Source organism: Schistocerca americana, chromosome 7 (genome assembly GCF_021461395.2).
Source record: "Schistocerca americana isolate TAMUIC-IGC-003095 chromosome 7, iqSchAmer2.1, whole genome shotgun sequence".
NCBI lineage: Eukaryota > Metazoa > Arthropoda > Insecta > Orthoptera > Acrididae > Schistocerca > Schistocerca americana.
In genome coordinates this window covers 377,153,049-377,173,990 of record NC_060125.1, presented here as the reverse complement: position 1 = coordinate 377,173,990, position 20,942 = coordinate 377,153,049, and the positions used below count along the sequence as shown (strand labels likewise).

General features: G+C 43.0%; 1 protein-coding gene across 2 annotated transcripts in view; it reads left to right on the top strand.

Moving 5' to 3' along the window:
* The window catches only part of LOC124622015 (cytochrome P450 4C1-like), a 109,124-nt gene that overhangs the window by 53,473 nt on the left and 34,709 nt on the right, over nt 1–20,942 (top strand). For both annotated transcript variants that reach the window (XM_047147567.1, XM_047147566.1), the window contains exons 7-8: nt 12,112–12,184; nt 12,273–12,382. In XM_047147567.1, the coding sequence (XP_047003523.1) occupies nt 12,112–12,184; nt 12,273–12,382 (183 nt within the window). The remainder of the gene's footprint in view (nt 1–12,111; nt 12,185–12,272; nt 12,383–20,942) is intronic.

Genomic DNA, 20,942 nt, shown 5'->3' with positions numbered 1-20,942 from the left:
CGGCAGCTGTGGCCGAGCGGTTCTAGACGCTTCAGTCCGGAACCACGCGGCTGCTACGGTCGCAGGTTCGAATCCTGCCTCGGGGATGGATGTGTGTGATGTCCTTAGGTTAGTTAGGCTTAAGTAATTCTAAGTTCTAGGGGACTGATGACCTCAGAAGTTGAGTCTCACAGTGCTTAGAGCCATTTGAACCATTTGAGGACTGGCATCAGCCACGCTGGCAGTCCTTCGCAAATCTATGGGTACCTACACGCGGGTTGTACCGGGTGCACAAAGGCTGGAAAGACTGTCACTATGACTTCCAAGCAGTGAGCTAATCAATTTACATCTGGGGAATAATCTTCCATTGCAAACAATCGCGATATTGAACCTTCTCACACAACGCAAACATCCGCTTCTGTCGCCGCTCGACCAGCATATTTGTTACTTGAGCATTCAGTCATCCGGTAGGCGCAGTGAGCGCCGTCCCTGGGACGTATCCCCCTGGCTATATGCAAGAGCCGACAGGTCGGAGCACTCTTTGTACCCGCTGGTCACTCGAGGCTAAGCCGCGGCCTCCGGTCGGCTGAAACATCGTGCCTACTCCTGCCACTGTCCGCAGCACACCGTAAGACAAGCAGGTGTGCCCTAGATGCGTAGGTCTACCTGCAATTCCCCCTCTGACATAGACTTCCCAGTTTGAAAAATCCACTTTACCCAATCCAAAACGGGGATGTTGTTGTTCAAATGGTTCAAGTGGCTCTGAGCACTATGGGACTTAACATCTGATGTCATCAGTTCCCTAGAACTTAGAACTACTTAAACCTAACTAACCTAAGGACATCACACAGATCCATGACCGAAGCAGGATTCGAACCTGCGACCGTAGCAGTCGCGCGGTTCCAGACTGAAGCGCCTAGAACCGCTCGGCCACCGCGGCCGGCGATGTTTTTGTCGATTAACCTTAAATCTCTCATACGAAAGGTAGGTTCCTCCCTTTTATACGAGTTATTTTCGAAGATACAAGAAATCGGACCACACATGCGTTTTCATATCAATGACGTATTGTTACTTGTTGCTAAAATCCAGTACAACAGTATAGCATACCGCGTATTTCCTCTAAGTATTCCCTCATCAGGTTAAAAAAGAATCTGCTTCTATCAGCATAATATCTGTTACATCCTGCACCGCAGCACTAGAATATTCAACTCATTATTGACTCATGACAGTGTTCAGAGCATCGTATCACAGGATGCTTCCTCACTTTCGAACTCTCTTTAAGTACCCAAATGCCTCATCACCTACAGTCTGTTAAGGCAGCAGCCCAGAGGAGTTGCAAATATCAGGTTAATACTACACATCACATTATAAATTTGGTAATACGGCTGACTTTATTACAATAGATGTCTCTCCCAGTGCAGGTAGCAGATTGAAATTTCATTAAAATCTCATCTTAAAGACTGATTACCGCTCCGACACGCGAACCATATCCATGGTATTCTCGCTCTCGCTTCCACCCACGTGGCGGCACGTCGTTGATGTGAAACAGATGGACTAATTAATTAAATTGATTATGAGAGTCCCTTTTCATGACGTGTAATTTTCTTCCCACAGTCGGATGCCACTGGCCACATAACGCTTACAGTCGCTTCTGTGCCGTATCTGAGGGCTTCCCACAGGCTAGTTGGCCACTTCCTCCGATACAAAAGTGGGTGGTAACCTCATCAGGTAGCTGTAGATATCCAACACTTAACTCAGTCTGTCTGCCGATTGGCTTGCCGCGCTAGTTGAAGTAAGTCACAATACTGCTCCCCAACTAATAGTGCTGAAACCTGGGCGCTGTAGGATGCTTCACTCTCTTCTCCGCCGGCCGCGGTGGTCTAGCGGTTCTAGGCGCGCAGTCCGGAACCGCGCGACTGCTACGGTCCCAGGTTCGAATCCTGCCTCGGGCATGGATGTGTGTGATGTCCTTAGGTTAGTTTGGTTTAAGTAGTTCTAAGTTCTAGGAGACTGATGACCACTGTAGTTAAGTCCCATAGTGCTCAGAGCCATTTGAAGCCACTCTCTTCTCCACCCCCGCGACACCGCCGAAACCTACCCCCGCCGCCGCCACCGCGCAGCAGGCGAACAGCAACCACCGCCGCCACCGGCATGCGTGTAAGAGCCGGCAGACCTAGATTTTCCTCAGAATACAGCCCTGTAGAAGCATACATATTGGCTCCCTCCAAATTAGTGGCTGGATGTCTCGTGAACTGAAATGGGAATCCCTGGAGGAAAGGCGATCTACATCTACATCCATACTCCGCAAGCCACCTGACGGCGTGTGGCGGAGGGTACCTTGAGTACCTCTATCGGTTCTCCCTTCTATTCCAGTCTCGTATTGTTCGTGGAAAGAAGGATTGTCGGTATGTCTCTGTGTGGGCTCTAATCTCTCTGATTTTATCCTCATGGTCTCTTCGCGAGATATACGTAGGAGGGAGCAATATAATGCTTGACTCTTCGGTGAAGGTATGTTCTCGAAACTTCAACAAAAGCCCGTACCGAGCTACTGAGCGTCTCTCCTGCAGAGTCTTCCACTGGAGTTTATCTATCATCTCTGTAACGCTTTCTCGATTACTAAATGATCCCGTAACGAAGCGCGCTACTCTCCGTTGAATCTTCTCTATCTCTTCTATCAACCCTATCTGGTACGGATCCCACACTGCAGTGGGCGAACAAGCGTACTGTAACCTACTTCCTTTGTTTTGGATTGCATTTCCTTAGGATTCTTCCAATGAATCTCAGTCTGGCATCTTCTTTACCGACGATCAACTTTATATGATCATTCAAAAAATGGTTCAAATGGCTCTGAGCACTATGGGACTCAACTGCTGAGATCATTAGTCCCCTAGAACTTAGAACTAGGTAAACCTAACTAACCTAAGGACATCACAAACATCCATGCCCGAGGCAGGATTCGAACCTGCGACCGTAGCGGTCTTGCGGCTCCAGACTGCAGCGCCTTTAACCGCACGGCCACTTCGGCCGGCTATGATCATTCCATTTTAAATCACTCCTAATGCGTACTCCCAGATAATTTATGGAATTAACTGCTTCCAGTTGCTGACTTGCTATATCATAGCTAAATGATAAGGGATCTTGCTTTCTATGAATTCGCAGCACATTACACTCGTCTACATTGAGATTCAGTCGCCATTCCCTGCACCATGCGTCAATTCGCTGCATATCCTCCTGCATTTCAGTATAATTTTCCATTCTTACAACCTCTCGATATACCACAGCATCATCCGCAAAAAGCCTCAGTGAACTTCCGATGTCATCCACAAGGTAATTTATGTATATTGTGAATAGCAACGGTCGTACGACACTCCCCTGCGGCACACCTGAAATCACTCTTACTTCGGAAGACTTCTCTCCATTGAGAATGACATGCTGCTTTCTGTTATCTAGGAACTCTTCAATCCAATCACACGATTGGACCTTCTCGAGAAACACTATTGAGATAATTTGGAGAAACGACATTTGAAGACGACTGGAGAAGGATTTTACTGATGCCAACATACCTTTCGCGTAAAAGCCACGAGGATAAGATACGATAATTTTGTTCTAATACCGAGGCATACAGTCAGGCTGTTGCTTCCTCACTCTATTCGCGAGCGGAATACGAAAGAAAATGGCATAGTGGTACAAGATGCCATCCGACACAAACCACTTGATGCCTTGCAAAGTAAACATACGAATGTAGATGTAAATTTAGTCCACCTATTAAGATGTCACTCCACTCGTTTATAGCTGCGCAATCTCGCGGAAAACAAAGGAGGGAACTTCTGTTGCTAAACGTCGCTCGGTAAAAATCTTCGTATTAGACCCATTTTCTCATTGTAGTCACTTCGCGAAACGTATGCGAGAGGTTGTAACATGTTTGGCCACAACACGTAAGAAGGGCTATAGAGCTACCCTCTCAACTCCCATATCGTCAGAGTATCGCTTACCCGCCATTTTCTCGCGAGTCTTCCAGTCTTCGATACATAGCATTTGACTCCACCTGACTTCGACGATTAAGAGGTGTCCCCTGCCAAGCCACAGGCCCATGCTAATTCTCTCGAAATCCCATCACGTTCCGATGCGATGTTTCCTCAGCTAGAAGGCTGTCTAGTCCTCCAACCGTCACTGAATAGGTAGAGAGCTAGCACAACGAGGAAAATAGCACACTAAGCTACAGGAGGAAAGTCATAACAATGTAGAGTATACGCGGACTGAGAAATTCAGAATCTCAACACCTACAATTCATCGATATCGAACCACTGTCTATAAAAATATCCTTCTACGTGTCCTAATCTCCTTTGATTACTACGCTAGAAATACGACATTGTAATGGTATGAGAGTCTTCGTTGACGGAATAGCGTTTCGTGAGAAATACATCACTGTTCTTGTCAAATTGAGCAAAACTCCACAACGCGAATCTAAAAGTATAACTGAAGTTCCAATACACTACCCCCTTGAATGTTTCACATTGGTGCAGCAGCTTCACACCTCCATGCAGAATTCAGAGCTATTTCAATAGTACGGTTAGATTCGTGATTTAATGAAAGGACTGCTCATTCTTTACTCCCACGTGCTGCTCGATAGTGTACCGTCCCTGAAACTGCTTTCTCTCTGGAGCAGAGCTTATTCACATGAGTAGAACGCATACAAGCCGGACCAAATCAGTGTCAATGTTTCCTCCAGCAACAGCAGTCATCTTAGTACCCCTATCTCTTACTTCTCGACCCGATTTGTAGTGCGACAGTCTCGTGATGACGTACCGACGGGACTTGCTGTCACTTGCCTCGAGCACCGTCAAATCTTAGTGAGTGGATCACACTCCCATTAAAAATCCATGTAGATTTGAGCTTGACATATTTTTCTGCTTATGCTCACCGGCTTGTCAATTAACAGTGTTTGAATTGCTTCTCTTAACACTACAGCAAATTATTCCGAACTAGACATACGCACTCTACTTCAACTCGTTCCAGATGCTTACTGCTGCATATTACACGGCAGTTAACGTTTCCGATGACAGTGTACGGGATTTCTAGTCTCATTAAAGTGCAATATATTTAGTTGCGTTTGGGTCAACTACCACCTCCACCACAGGTTTCCCGCCTGCTTGCGTACAACTCCATCACCAACGAACATCCCATATTTAATACAAAGACACTGCAAACGACTGTGCAGAGCATGGTGGAGTGTACATCACACCTGCATTATCAATTACACATCCATCCCAATCTCACACGGAGATCACACCAAAAATTTCCTAGATGCCTTCATACATACCCCAATCTATCGTATGTTTCCGGGAGAAATACGTCGTCTTTCCCAGAGATTTTTTCCGTCCCATTCCATCCGCATTGTATTTTTGTTGGATGTGGAATGTTCCTAGATGATGGAGTTGTCCGCAAACAGGTGGGAAACCTGTGGTGGAGGTGGTAGTTGACCCAAACGCAACTAAATCTATTGCACATTAATGGGACGAGAAATCTCGTACACTGTCATCGGAAGTGTTAACTACCGTAAAGTTTCCAGTAGTAAGCATCTGGAGTGAGCTGAAGTAGAATTTATACACCTGGTTGGGATTAATTTGCTGGAATCCTATGCGAAGCAATTCAAACACTATGAACTGCCAAGTCGGTGAGCTAAAGCAGAAGAATATGTGAAGTTCAAATCTACATGGCTTTTCAAGTGGGGTGTGACCCGCCCACTAAGATTTGACGCTGTAGGAGGCGAGTGACCGCAGATTCCGTCGGTATTCCATCAAGAGACTCTTGCACTACAATTCGCAGCGGGATGTAAGAGGAAGTGGTAATAACAAGGGAAACTCCCCCTCGCACCCCCCTCAGATTCAGTGGTCAGATGGCCCAGTGGATCGCCCGTCAAAAACTGAACACAGATCAGGCGTGAAAACAGGAAGAAGGTGTACTGAACTGTGGAAAAAGAGCAAAACAGAAGCAGTGAACGCTCTAAGCTCAAGATGTGCAACATCGAGCGAGTCTGAAGAGGCAAGGCCTCGTGGTTATGCGGTCACGACATAGGACTGCGAAAGAGGACATCCATTTTCAAATCCCCCTCGTGCCCCATATTGTTTTTCTCTCTCCACAAATTTAAGAACCTTACGTCCGGTCATTGATGTGTCGGTTAGCTGTATTCGAATTTGTGTCTGTGTCGTGGTATAACGTCCCGTTGCAGCAGCGACGTGTAAGGAAGGGACGTCCAGCCGTACGTACCTTGTATTTGATCTACACAGGTACCACATGCTATGACTCTTTCGTACCGTTTTGGAAGTTTTCATTCTAATTCATGTGTTGTAACATAGCTCACACCCATTTATTTGTTATTTTAAATTGCGCAAGAGGTCTATGCGGCGTCTCGACTGCTCTCACTATTCATCACATTTACTTGCGACAGTGATATATACTTACTGCATGACGCATTGATAACGTAGGACAGCTGCCAATACTACAGAAGTAGAACAGTCACGTCACTGACGGGACGAGAAGTTCATAAGATGACTGCTGTTGCTGGAGGAAACATAGACATTAATTTGGTCTGGCCTGTACGTATTGGTCAGTTGGCTCTTGGTGTACGGTAGTTGGATATTCATGTAAGTACTTGGTTTGCTTCTAAATAAATAACTAGCCCCACGCATATGCGTATTACGCATGTGAACATAATCTTCTCTAGAAAGAATACGGTCTCATGGTCGGTCCACTACCGAACCGAACGTGAGGGTAAAAGAACGAGGAGTCCTGTGATTAAGTCCCTTATCTCCCTCTACTCTTAAAATATCTCTGAATTATGCCTGGAAGTGAGAGGCTGCTGCACCGATGTAAATCACTCAAAGGATAGTGTACTGGAAGCTCTGCTATACTGTTAGATTCGTATTATGGAGTTGCGCTCCATTTGAAAAGAAAAAGGTTATTATTTCCCACGAAACGCTATACTATCCACGAAGGTTCAAATACCATTACACTGCCGTATTTCTAGCATAGTAATTATAGGAATACTGTAAAGGAGATTGAGACACGTACAAGGGTACGTTTATAGACAATCGTTCTTAATCGATGAATTGCACATGTTATGGTTCTGAATTTCTCTGTGCAGTCCACATATACTCTGCATTTTGTGTCTCTCGTCCTGTACGTTAGTGTGCTATTTTTTCGTTGTGATAGTTCTCTACATACTCAGTGACGAGCGAAGGATTAGACAGCCTTCTAACTCCTGGAATAGTGCTTCCGGAACGCGGTGCAATTTCAAGAGGATTAGCATGAGTCAGTGACTTGGCGGGCAACATCCCTTCCCCATCGAGTGCTATACAGGGTGGTCCATTGATAGTGACCGGGCCAAATATCTCACGAAATAAGCATCAAACGAAAAAACTGCTGAGAACGAAACTCGTCTAGCTTGAAGGGGGAAAACAGATGGCGCTATGGTTGGCCCGCTGGATGGCGCTGCCATAGGTCAAACGGATATCAACTGCGCTTTTTAAATAGGAACCCTCATTTTTTATTACATGTTCGTGTAGTACGTAAAGAAACATGAATGTTTTAGTTGGACCACTTTTTTCGCTTTGTGATAGATGGTACTGTAATAGTCACAAACGTATAAGTACGTGGTATCACGTAACATTCCGACAGTGCGGACGGTATTTGCTTCGTGATACATTACCCGTGTTAAAATGGACTGTTTACCAATTGCGGAAAAGGTCGACATCGTGTTGATGTATAGCTATTGTGATCAAAATGCCCCAGGCGCGTGTGCTATGTATGCTGCTCGGTGTCCTGGACGACATGATCCAAGTGTCCGAACCATTCGCTGGTCAGTTACGTTATTTAAGGAAACAGGAAGTGTTCAGCCACATGTGAAAAGTCAACCACGAGCTGAAACAAATGAAGATGCCCAAATAGGTGTTTTAGCTGCTGTCGCGGCTAATCCGCACATCAGTAGCAGACAAACTGCGCGAAAATCGAGAATCTCAAAATCGTCGGTGTTGAGAATGCTACTTCAACATCGATTGCACCCGTACCATATTTCTATGCACCAGGAATTGCATGGCGACAACTTTGAACGTCGTGTACAGTTCTGGCACTGGGCAGATTTTTTGCACGCGTTCTATTAAGTGACGAAGCATCATTCACCAACAGCGGTAACGTAAACCGGCATAATATGCACTATTGAGAAGCGGAAAATCCACGATGGCTGCGACAAGTGGAACATCAGCAATCTTGGCGGGTTAATGTATGGTGCGGCATTATTGGAGGAAGGATAATTGGCCCCCATTTTATCGATGGCAATCTAAATAGTGCAATGTACGCTGATTTCCTACATAATGTTCTACCGATGTTACTACAAGATGTTTCACTACATGACAGAATGGCGATGTACTTCCAACATGATGGATGTCCGGCACGTAGCTCGCGTGCGGTTGAAGCGGCATTGAATAGCATATTTCATGACAGATGGATTGGTCGTCGAAGTACCATATCATGGCCCACACGTTCACCGGATCTGACGTCCCCGGATTTCTTTCTGTGGGGAAAGTTGAAGGATATTTGCTATCGTGATCCACCGACAATGCCTGACAACATGCGTCAGCGCATTGTTAATGCATGTGCGAACATTACGGAAGGCGAAATACTCGCTGTTGAGAGGAATGTCGTTAAACGTATTGCAAGATGTATTGAGGTTGAGCATTTATTGCATTAATGTGGTATTTACAGGTACACAGCATGCGTTCTCAGAAATTATAAGTTCACAAGGGTACATTTATCACATTGGAACAACCGAAATAAAATGTTCAAACGTACCTACGTTCTGTATTTTAATTTAAAAAACCTACCTGTTACCAACTGTTCGTCTAAAATTGTGAGCCATATGTTTGTGACTATTACAGCGCCATCTATCACAAAGCGAAAAAAGTGGTCCAACTAAAACATTCATATTTCTTTAGTGACTACACGAATATGTAATAAAAAATGGGGGTTCCTATTAAAAAAAACAGTTGATATCCGTTTGACCTATGGCAGCGCCATCTAGCGGGCCAACCATAGCGCCATCTGGCTTCCCCCTGCAAGCTACACAAGTTTCGTTCTTAGTACTTTTTTTTCGTTTTTCGCTTATTTTGTGAGGTATTTGGCCCGGCCACGATCAGTGGACCACCCTGTACATTGAACAGTAGAAGATTCGGGAGGTCATGGAAGATAAGTGATACACTGACGAAAGGGAGTTGAGAAGTGAGCCCTCTACCGCTTCTTTTAAGTGTTGTGTCCAAACATATTACAACTACTCGCGGACATCCCGCGAAATGACTGCAATGAGGAAACTGGGTCTACTACGGAGATTTTACCGAGAAACCATTACCAGCAGAAATTCCAAGTCTTGCTTCGTCGATAAATAAGGAACAACATTCTTCCGTGAGTTTTGCATCATTTCCATTCCTGTTCCACTCGCAAATAGAACGAAGGAAAAAAAAGACATCTTCTATTCCTCAGTATGAGTGCTGATTTCTCATATCTTATCTTCGTGATCCTTACGCGGAATGTATATTGGCGTAAATAAAGTCCTTCTGCAGTCAGATTCAGACATCGGTCCTCTAAATTTTCTCAGTAGTGTTCCTCGATAAGAAAATCACCTTCCTTTACGGGATTTCCATTTGAGTTTTCGAGACATCCAGTCACTAATTTGACAGGTCAATAGACAAGATTCTACAGGGCTATATTCTGAGGGAAACCTAGGTCTGCAGACTCAAACACGGTTGGAGGTGGCGACGGTGTTTGCTGTGAGCCTGCAGGTCAGTGGCGGCGGCGGGGATGGGGCCGGGGGCGTCGCCGGGGTGGAGAACAAAGTGAAGCATCCTACAGCTCCCGTAGGCAGACAGGTTGCATGGGGGCTTAATTATTTATAATGAAAATAATTTTTTATATTTTTTGTAGATGTATGTCCGATTACGTAGTCTCGTAAACGGTTGGCCCTGACTAGTATTTGTACGCAATCTGACTGCATAGAACAACAACAAAGAATGAAATGAAATTTCCGTTAACACAATTAATTAATTAAGTCCCCAGCAACTATAAAACCTACGAAACCAAAGCACAAGTATAACTGTTCTGTGTGTGGAAGTATGACTCAACGTACACATCTGGCACGGTTCTTCTTCAATAAGACAAGAAATTTCAAATACCATTTATACTGAAGTGATAAAAAAATTTAGAAATACTATAATTGCGCAAGAAAACCAGAATTACACTCTAATACAAGAACACAAGCCAGATGCTTTGTTGACTGAACCTGTAATGACGCATTATTCAGGACATTGAAATAATGAGAAAAAAAAGAAAAGGAGTTTTGTTACCTTCATTTATATTGATGAAAAGCACTCTAATCATTACAATATCTCCACACCGACTCGCTACTACCACATCTCAACAAGAACTGACTACTGCCACATCTCGACAAGCACTGCACTCCGCTACTTCTCAACAAAACTGCCTACTACGAGTTCTCAACAAGCACTGCACTCCGCTACTTCTCAATAATCACTGCCAATGGAGGCGGCCGAACAAAACTCTCTGGCGCGATCTCTGGCGCTGTGGCTCAGTGTAGCCACCTTTCAAGGTCTCAGCAGGATTAGTTTCGGAACAGTATATCGGAATGATAAGTGACTTGCTTCCACCAGCGTGATGAGGCAGCTGATAGACAGAATGAGTTTACTGATGGATATCTTCAGCTATTTGACGGCGGTAACCACTCGTTTTAGCATTGGAGGAATAGACCACCTAGCGTGTAGGAAGCTCCCAAAGAGATTACTGAAGCGACTGTAAGGGTTACCTAGCGAGTATAATCTGACTGCGGTAAAAACATTACTCACCACGCAAAAGGACTCGCATGTTTAATTTAATTAATTAGTCAATCAATTTGATATCAATGACGTACCGCCAGGCGGGTAAGAGCAAGGCCGAGGGTACCACGGATATGATTCGCGAATAATCACTCGTTTTTTCTAGTTGTGATGAGGTATTTTGAGAGAGTTTGAAAGTTGGGAGGCGTCCTGTGGCAGAGGTGTAACATGCTCTTACCTGTCTGTTACGGACCAAAAATGAGTTTAATAATTTAGTGCTGTGGTGCAGGATGTAACAGGTATGAAGGTGATAATAACATACTTTATTTCACCTGATTAGAGAATACTTAGAGGAAAAATAGCCTACGCCATTCTGTTGTTCTGTATTTTCACAACCAGTAACGATACTTGAGTGAAATTAAAATGTGTGTATGCTCCAATCTCTTTTATCTTCTAAAATAACTCATATAAAAGGCAGGAATCTATATTTCCTTTCTGGATTCGGTAAATTAGATTTTTTAAGCTGGGGAATCTATGTCAAGGGTGGAATTGCAGTTAGGACTATATGCCCATCAACACAGGACATCAAACACTCTCCTGCTTCGATGGGGTCGAGCTCCGTCTTGCATGAGCCACATCTTATCGAAGTCAGGGTCGCTTTGTATAATGGGGATGAAATCATCTTCCAAAACCTTCACATACCTTTCGGCAGTCACCGTGCCATCAAGGAATAACGCACCGATTTTTCCGTGACTAGACATTGCACACCACACTGTCACACATTCAGGGTGAAGACACTTCTCGATGGCAAAATGTGGATTCTCAATCCCCCAAATGCGCCAATTTTGCTATTTGACCAACCCGTCCAAATGAAAGTGGGCTTCGTCGCTAACCCAAACCATGCAGCGCATACTAATTCCCACTATGCCCCGCGGCCAACAGAGCAATTTAAACGTCCTAAAGCAAACCGTTCAGAAGTTACAACGAATTTATTTCATATGGGTCAATAATTGCCACCCTGTAAAATCACCTGCATTACAGGATGCGGTAAGATGCTGTAAAATGTCGGCTCTCTGTGTCACCCAAATTAGTAAGCTGCAAGATGCGAAGGTCCGCAGATATGTTTGGTAAAATCATTACAATGTTAGATTCATGGGGTACAACAACATTATCTCTATTATAACTAGTTATACAACAATAAATGGGAATCTAGTCTGATAAAGATTCAAATTACACTTCCAATTAAATGCTGCAGGTAATAACTGAGAGGAGGAAACAGAGACAACGCAGTGCACTCGACGTACATGCACTAAGTCAAGACGACACAGGTAACTGAATTTCGTAATTACAGAGGGGCCCTCACCCTATAAGAAAAATATGTATTCGTGGTAAAAATTCTGAATTTGTTTGCTGCAGGTGTGAAGAATCGCGTCGCTTTCTTGGATTTACTACTGGATATGTCCATGAATGGGGAAAATCTTGACGACGCTGATATCCAGGAGGAAGTTGACACTTTCATGTTCGAGGTAAGCAGAAAAAAACTGTCGTCTGCAATTTTAATACCACCGTCGTTGGCTTCTCACTAATTTCACATTGATTGTTGGTCATATTGTTATACTGCAGTTACGTTCCACTGATTAAATTACCTCGTTTATGATATTCTAATCAACCTAAATAAACTTCCCAAGGTACTGCAGCTCATATCTTACTCGGTGTATATCCTAAAAAGACTAAAAGTCCTACACCGCCCGTAAGTGTTGAGGAAGACGCTAATTACCGTCGCTCTCTTGCTAAGGTAACATTGCCAGCATTGTCGATATGCCAAAAAAAAAAAAACAGCAATTTCTTACTATCCTCCTTCAATGCGAAATGCTTATAATAGTTTCTTAAGCCTGGTAAGGACCCAGAAGATCCTAAGAGTTATCGGCCGATCTCTTTGTTGTGTACAACTTACAAACTGTTTGAAAGACTGATACTAAACAGATCCAAAGAGCTGATTGAGGGCATCCTAATAAAAGAGCAAGCGGGATTGCGGCCTGGTAAATCTTGTACCAGTCAAGCTCTCAGCCTAACCCAGTATACTGAAGATGGGTTTGAGAAAAGACTAGCTACAGGGGTGGTGTTTATAGATTTGGCGGCAGCATATGATACCATTAAACTCAAAAATCTCATTGCGAAATTGCAAAAAACAACAAAAAGCCCTCAACTCACTGCTGTACCCAAACCAGTTCTATTTAACAGAGGACATTTTGTTGAGTTCCAGGGTAACAAGAGCAGATGGTGACTATAAAAAAAATGGGCTTCCCCAGGGCAGTGTTCTTGTCACCATGTTATTTAATATTTATACAAATTATCAGCCTATTAGTCACCGTCAAGATCTTTCATTTATGCTGATGATAGGGCAATAGCAGTTCTGGCATCAAACTACAAGGATATTGAGGAGATACTAGCTGAGAACCTGAAAAATCTCACCAACTATTACAATAAAAATCAGCTGAAACCCAATCCAAGTAAGACTCAGACTTGCCTATACCATCTTAACAACAGAGAGGCGAAGCGAGAACTGAATTTTTGGTGGAATGACACAAGATTAACACACTGCCCTTTCCCAGTGCGCTTGGGAGTTACTATTGACAGGGCATTGTCATTCACGCGGCACATTGAAAAGTGCACGGCAAAACTCCAATCACGGAATAACTTACTTGGTAAGCTAACAACATCAAAATGGGGAGCTAATCCAAAAGTGTTACGCATCACCGCAATGGCACTCTGTTACTTTGTTGCTGAGTTTGCAAGTCCTGTCTGGAAGCGGCCGGCCGCGGTGGCCGAGCGGTTCTAGGCGCTTCTGTCCGGAACCGCGCGACTGCTGCGGTCGCAGGTTCGAATCCTGCCTCGGGCATGGATGTGTGTGATGTCCTTAGGTTAGTTAGGTTTAAGTAGTTCTAAGTTCTAGGGGACTGATGACCACAGATGTTAAGTCCCATAGTGCTCAGAGCCATTTGAACCATTTTTTTGAACCTGTCTGGGAGCGGTCATGCCACACGAACAAACTGGACACTGTCCTGAACCAGACGTTTAGACATATTACTGAATATCTTCAGCCAACAATAGAGAACACCTATACTCCTTATCAGGAATTGCTGAGCCTAATGTCCCGACGTTCTATACAGAGTAGAACTGAACGAACAAAACAGGTTCAGGATCAACGTCGTCCGCTACATGGGCACCAAATGGTACCAAAACGCCTTAAGTCCAGAAGTAGTTTTCTCCACTCAACCGAACCACTCACAGATCCATCAAAAACTTCTAGAAAAAGACGGTGGCAGGAACAACAAGAATCTGCCCACAATTCTGAGGAAGTGCTGCCATCAGGTGCGGAACTTGAGTGGGAGAGTTGGAATACCCTGAACAGGCTGCGTTCAGGAATGGGCAGATGTAACAAAAATCTGCACAAGTGGGCAATTAGTGAGAGTGCTTTGTGTCCGTGTGGGAACATCCAGACCATGAACCACCTGCTTCAGTGTCCGCTAGTAAACCAACAAAGAGCGTGCACGGCCCAAGACCTGATGGCGTGCAGCGAAATAGCGAGGGCGTTTGTGGACTTCTGGAAGAATGAGATATGAAGCGAAGACTGCATAATATTTTAATATACTGTAAGTAATGTTCCATGTATTTCATTTTATAAATTAGCATTGTAGTACTGTAAATTTTATAGAGGACAAATTATTCTATAATGTGTGAATTTATTGTAAATTGTTTGTAGTACGCATACGAAATAATAATTTCCACAATGAAACTTTGTCCCGACACCTGGCAGAAAATAGAAAGATATCCGAGAATTCGAATCAGTAACAGATGCCAAAGTAAGTAACTCAGTAGCAGATATCCTCAGAGTAATGAAGCAACTTACATCACTTGAAAAAGCAAGTCGTTCAGTCCAGACCGTATAAGCAGTTAGATTCCTTTCAGAGAATGCTGATGCAATAGCTTCATACTTACTTAAGAAGCACATACAACGGCTCGCTTGACGATAGGTCCGTGTCAAAAGACTGGAAAGTTGCACAGGTCACAGCTGTATTCACAAAAGGCAGTAGGAGTAATCCACTAAATTAAAGATCCATTTCATTAACGTCGATATGCTGCAAGGTTTTGGAACACATGTTGCGTTCGAACATTATGAATTACCTCGAAGAGAATGGTCTGTTGACACACGGTCAACATGGATTTAGAAAACATCGTTCTTGTGAGAAACATCTAGCACTTTACACACACGAAGTGTTGAGTGCTATTGACTATGGAATTTCAAATTGATTCCGTATTTCTAGATTTCCAGAAGGCTTTTGACACTGTACGTCACAAGCGGATTGTAATCAATGGAATGGAATATCGCCTTAGTTATGCGACTGCATTTGCGATTTCCTGTCAGAGGTCACAGTTGGTAGTAACTGACGGAAAGTCATCGAGTGAAACAGAAATAATTTCTAGCTTTCCCCAAGATAGTGTTATAGCCCCTCTGCTGTTCCTTATTTACATAAACGATTTGGGAGACAACGTGAGCAGCCGTCCTAGGTTGTATGCAGATGATACTGTCGTTTATCGTCTAGTAAAGTCATCAGAAGATAAAAAAAAATTGCGAAACTATTTAGAAAAGAGATCTGTATGGTCCGAAAATTGGCAAATGACCCTAAGTAATGAAAAATATGAGATCATCCACGTGAGTGCTAAAAGGAATCCGTTAAACTTCGTTTACACAATAAATTAATCCAATCTAAAGGCCGTAAATTCGACTAAATACCTAGTAATTACAATTACGAACAACTTAGATTGGAAAGAACGCACAGAAAATGTCGACGGGAAAGGCGAATCAAAGAGTGCGATTTATTGGAAGAACACTCAGAAGATGCAACAGATCTTCTATAGAGACTACCTATACTAAGCTTGTCCCCCCTGCTTTGGACCACTGCTGCGCGATGTGGGATCCTTGCCAGATAGGATTAACGAAGAACACCGAGAAAATTCAAAGAAGTGCAGCACGTTTTGTGTTATCGAGAAATAGGGAAGACAGTGTCACGGACATGATACAGGATTTGCGGTGGACATCATTAAAACAAAGGCGTTTCTCGTTGCGGTGGTGTCCTTGCACGAAATTTCAATGACCAACTGTCTCCTCCGAATGCGGAAATATTTTGTTGAGACCGACCTACGTAGGGAGAAACGATTATCTTAATAAAAATAAGGGAAATCTGAGCTCGCACAAGAAGATATCGGTGTTCGTTTTGTCCGTGCGCTGTTCAGGAGTGGAATAATAGAGAATTATTATGAACGTCGTTCGATGAACCGTCTGCCACGCACTTACGTGCGATTTGCAGAGTATCCATGTAGATGTTGACGTAGATGTAGAACACTAAACGACACTGAAAAGAACAGATTTTTAACCAGTGATGTGGTGAAAAAATTGGAAATCTCGCATTGATTTACTCTCCAAATTTCGACAATGAGAATACCTTTTGTAGTTGGGTCAGGAGAACATAGTTCTGCATCGAGTGCCATAGGGTGATGACGATTTGTTTACTTCGGCTATAGAGAGCCACATAACTCACGTCTTAACGATAAACGCATTATAGACTATGCCCTACCAGCGGGATACACTTGTCTGACATGAATTTTATGCTGCAAATTACTTAAATGGTACAGCTTAAATAATTATGTTGAAGGAACTGTACATGACATCTGACTTTGATCATTTAGTGTACTGCACTATCACCACATTTATCTATAATTTTTTTTGGGAAAGCTGTGAAGAACTTGAAACAAAAATGTCAGCGGAACTCCTATTCACTGTGTATGAGGCTGCCGTAATAGTTGATAATGGAAGAATGTGCAGTATAGCTTGTCTAAATTTAGAACTGCTACGAAAAAAATGAACTTAAAAATAGAAGTGAAAAAAACTAATATAGTAAGTAAATGTAAAATGAGCCACTGACATCAAGATTGAAGGAAATACTATAGAAAAAGATTAATTTTGTTATTTACGCGATATTAAAGGTTAAAGGACCGATGATGCAACTGCTTAAGACTGTCCTGTACACACATCAGACTAAAGATTAGTGTAAAAATGCAACGGACTGATAATGAACACACAAACACAACTGACCTATAATGAATATGCATTTGACTATAATGAATATCTAAATGTAACGGAATTATTTTTTTAAAATGTACACACGGATAACATATCTGACTACGTTAATGACACCCTACCATCTGCTCTGTCGGTCTGTATCAAGCCAATCATTCCTCTAGCAGTCCTGCCGAGTTAACGGGGAACTCTCATTTACCTGTGATCTTGATTGCAGTGCGCTACATACTGGAACAAACCTCTGAAAAAAAGTGATGTTGTGTTATGCTTTGTAGCCGGTAATCGTGCGAAAGAATAACTTGCTCCTGATTACTTACGAATTTTTTTGCATCTTCTAGTGCAAAGTATCTGGTACTAGTTCTCTGGACATGATAGCTTAATATTCCGAGAGAAGGTCTGAATTAACAGAAAATGGGTTCTTAGCTCCGGATATAGGTAGCATGTGTTGAACAGTTACAGGTTAATAAAATACAATACAAGGAAAGTATGAGTGTGTAATACGCACGCTACAAAATTTATACTCGAAATATATTAAACCAAAGGCACAAGCGTTCAGAACATGTCACATATTGTTCGCCCCAGAACAAAGCATTCAGCACCAAGGGAAATCTCTAACCACAATTGAGGAAGCCTATTTTTCAATTAGGTTGTAGCCTCCAGTAAAGAAATGCAGTTAACAGCGGGAATTACACAATATATAATGTACAGACAATACTATAAGGCGAGTCTTTTAGACTCTGACACATTCTACGCACACTCATCACGTAAATCGCGATTAATAAGAAAAATCATAACTGAGTAAAATAATCATAACTTCTGATACCAGATGAGAACGTTCTCATCTCGTAAAAGCCGCACGGGATTTGGACTAATGACTCAGTACCTGACAAGACAAAGAAACTGGGGCTCATTGCCCACTAGTCGGTACTTTACCATGGATATCCTCTCCAGGAAGTTACGTGTGCACCACAGATTTCGAAGTAACAAATTCCGAAGTAGTTACGAAATACGCCACCGAGAAGCGACCTCAATAACAGCATGTACACTCACACAGAGGAACATGGCAAGAAACATCAACCAACTTCTCAGCTTGGTAATTTACAAACCACTGATATATGGAAACGTGTAAAACAATGCAAATCAAAGCATTTATGAAATAAATGAGCAAGGTAATATTAATTCTGAGTAAGTGCTGGAGGCCAGCCACATGGGCTGTGAAGGAAAAACTCCTCCTGAACAGGCCATGAAGGCCCAACGGTACCGACCGGCTGCCGTGACTTCCTTAGCCCACAGGCGTCACTGGATGCGGATATGGAGGGGCATGTGGTCCGCACACCGCTCTCCCGGCCGTATGTCAGTTGCCGAGACCAGAGCCGCTACTTCTCAATCAAGTAGCTCCTCAGTTTGCCTCACAAGGGCTGAGTGCACCCCGCTTACTAACAGCGCTCGGCAGACCGCTGTGAAGGAACCTCACTCAAAAACGTGATGAAAAACTATGGAAATGACTGCAGTAATTAATCTGAGATAAGATATGTAATGGCAATAGCAAATGTAAAGTTGGTTTTGAGCACCAGAAAATAATTAGTGGCCACCTGAACTTCAGCCAACCCGTAAGACATTTTCTTGCGCTGCACTTGGAAGAACTCTTCTTGCGCAGGATAGACACCGGTACCAGTCAGACACTCTATTTTCACTTGTCAGTGAAGATCACGCCTTAATGGTCTCACCCTTCGACTACCAGGTTGCAAAAACGTAAGATTTTAATCGCTGGATAACTTTCTAAAGTACTTCACATCTCGATAAAATACATTGTGAGACATTACAAAGTAGAACTCTCATTAAAGATGCGATGTGTTAACCATGGCCGCGCGGGATTAGCCGAGCGGTCTCGGGCGCTGCGGTCAAGGACTGCGCGGGTGGTCCCGGCGGAGGTCCGAAGCCTCCCTCGGGCATGGGTGTGTGTGTGTGTGTTGGTTCTTAGGATAATTTAGGTTAAGTAGTGTGTAAGCTTAGGGACTGATGAACTTAGCAGTTAAGTCCCATAAGATTTCACACACATCTCAAAATTTTTTGTTAACCATACTTTCATGTGTTTGACGACAGATTTTGTAGTTTAGGGCTTACCTGCTTTCAGACATACGTGATTTCTATTCCCTTCATTTGTCACCTCTCCCGCCCTCTTCAAATTTCTCTTGTGGTATTTGCTTCTCTAGCTTCTGTAACTTCCTATCTGTCATTGTGTATTTAGAGATCTAGGCAATACCGTCGAGTACTCTTGGACAGTGGAATAACAACTTACACTTTGTACTTGTCTCGCAAGTTGTTAAACACTCAGTTCATAGCAGAGACTTCATTTAATGGGACGACACCGCTGCTAAGACGCAATTTAAATCAGTCCACTGTTGAATCGGGACATTGACTAAGCTGGGCGAACGTGCTTTCGTTGTCTAAAAACCCATTTCTATTTTTATGTTCCACAAGTACCAGTATTACGCGCCGCAAAGAGTAGAGGAGACCGAGGCACATTGGCGATGGGGGTACGATGGCCAGTTGGTATTACTTCGTTAAACTACCCTTAGAATACGCCACCCTTAGAAGTCGTGGCTGTCTTTCCCCGAACCCAACAATGCACTTAGATTAGCGGGTAACGTAGGAAACGCATTTTATGTTTTGCTGTCAGTAACAGTAAAGTTTGCTTTCTTGGTTTTTTTGCGTACTCCAAGCAACGTTTTTACTGAACAGGCAAGTACAACGTCTAACGCCCATACATTAAATATTATTTTAACACTGTATCAGGCGAGTAAGGTGTAATAGACTTTCCTAAACGAACTAACATAATTCCAATGTGGCGATATGGCACATGACCCACTTAAATGGAGGCACTTTGGTCCACGTGGCCAACCTGCAAGCTGTTTCTTTGTCACTAAGTACTCTTATTAAGTTTAATAGGTCCAACGTTGTCGAATTCAAGATCACATCCAGTGCAATTTTTAAGTAGACAAATTGTGATGCGTGATTTTTTTTCATCAAAAAACCATAACCGCTGTTCAAGTATTCAACTAAAATGATTGAATTATTTATGGAACATTTCAGGACGTATATTTTCAAGTATCGGATCTATGAGTGTCTTCGAATGTAGTCAAGATTTGCTCAACGCTGTCCTATCGTGTTTTTTTTTTTTTTTCTTTTTTTTTTTTTTTTTTTTTTTTTTTGTTAGGGTGGTTCGAAAGTATAAAAAGAAAACTGAAAGAGGCGATGTCCCTGGAGCAGATGTGAGATTGACAGTGACAGAAGTGAAAGAGCATGGGAGTTGGGGAACATAGCTTGCTTAGAATGTTCTCCAAGATGAGGAAGGTGAGAATGATTATGCCTTGTCTTAGCTACTTTGAACAGTGATGAATAGATTCAGGGCACAACTTCGAATCGGTGGGCGCATCTGTTATGTGACAGTGACGTGAAAGGACATTTCTTTGAATGTCTGAACTGTGAAGATCCTAACGAACATTCAGATGAAGACCGATAAAAATTTGGGCACTTCATTTTTCTCATAGTTATTATATCAATGGTAACACAATTTATGAATGTAGCTTTTGTCATAAAGCTGCAGCAATATGTATTAAAATAAACTGTGAGTGTTAAAATCGATTAAATAACCAGTGTGGTAAACGCAGGTATGATGGCACGGTTAGTAATATTTTTTTTATAAACATACAAACTGTGAGAAGCCTTAATTACGTAGCTTGAGGGTCCTGAAGTAACGTACTACTGTTTCCACATAAAAATATCAGTGTAAACATTTAAAATACAAACTTCCTGGCAGATTAAAACTGTGTGCAGGACCGACACTCGACCTCGGGACGTTTGCCTTTCGCGGGCAAGTGGTAGAGCACTTTCCCGCGATAGGCAAAGGTCCCGAGTTCGAGTCTCGGTCCGGCACACAGTTTTAA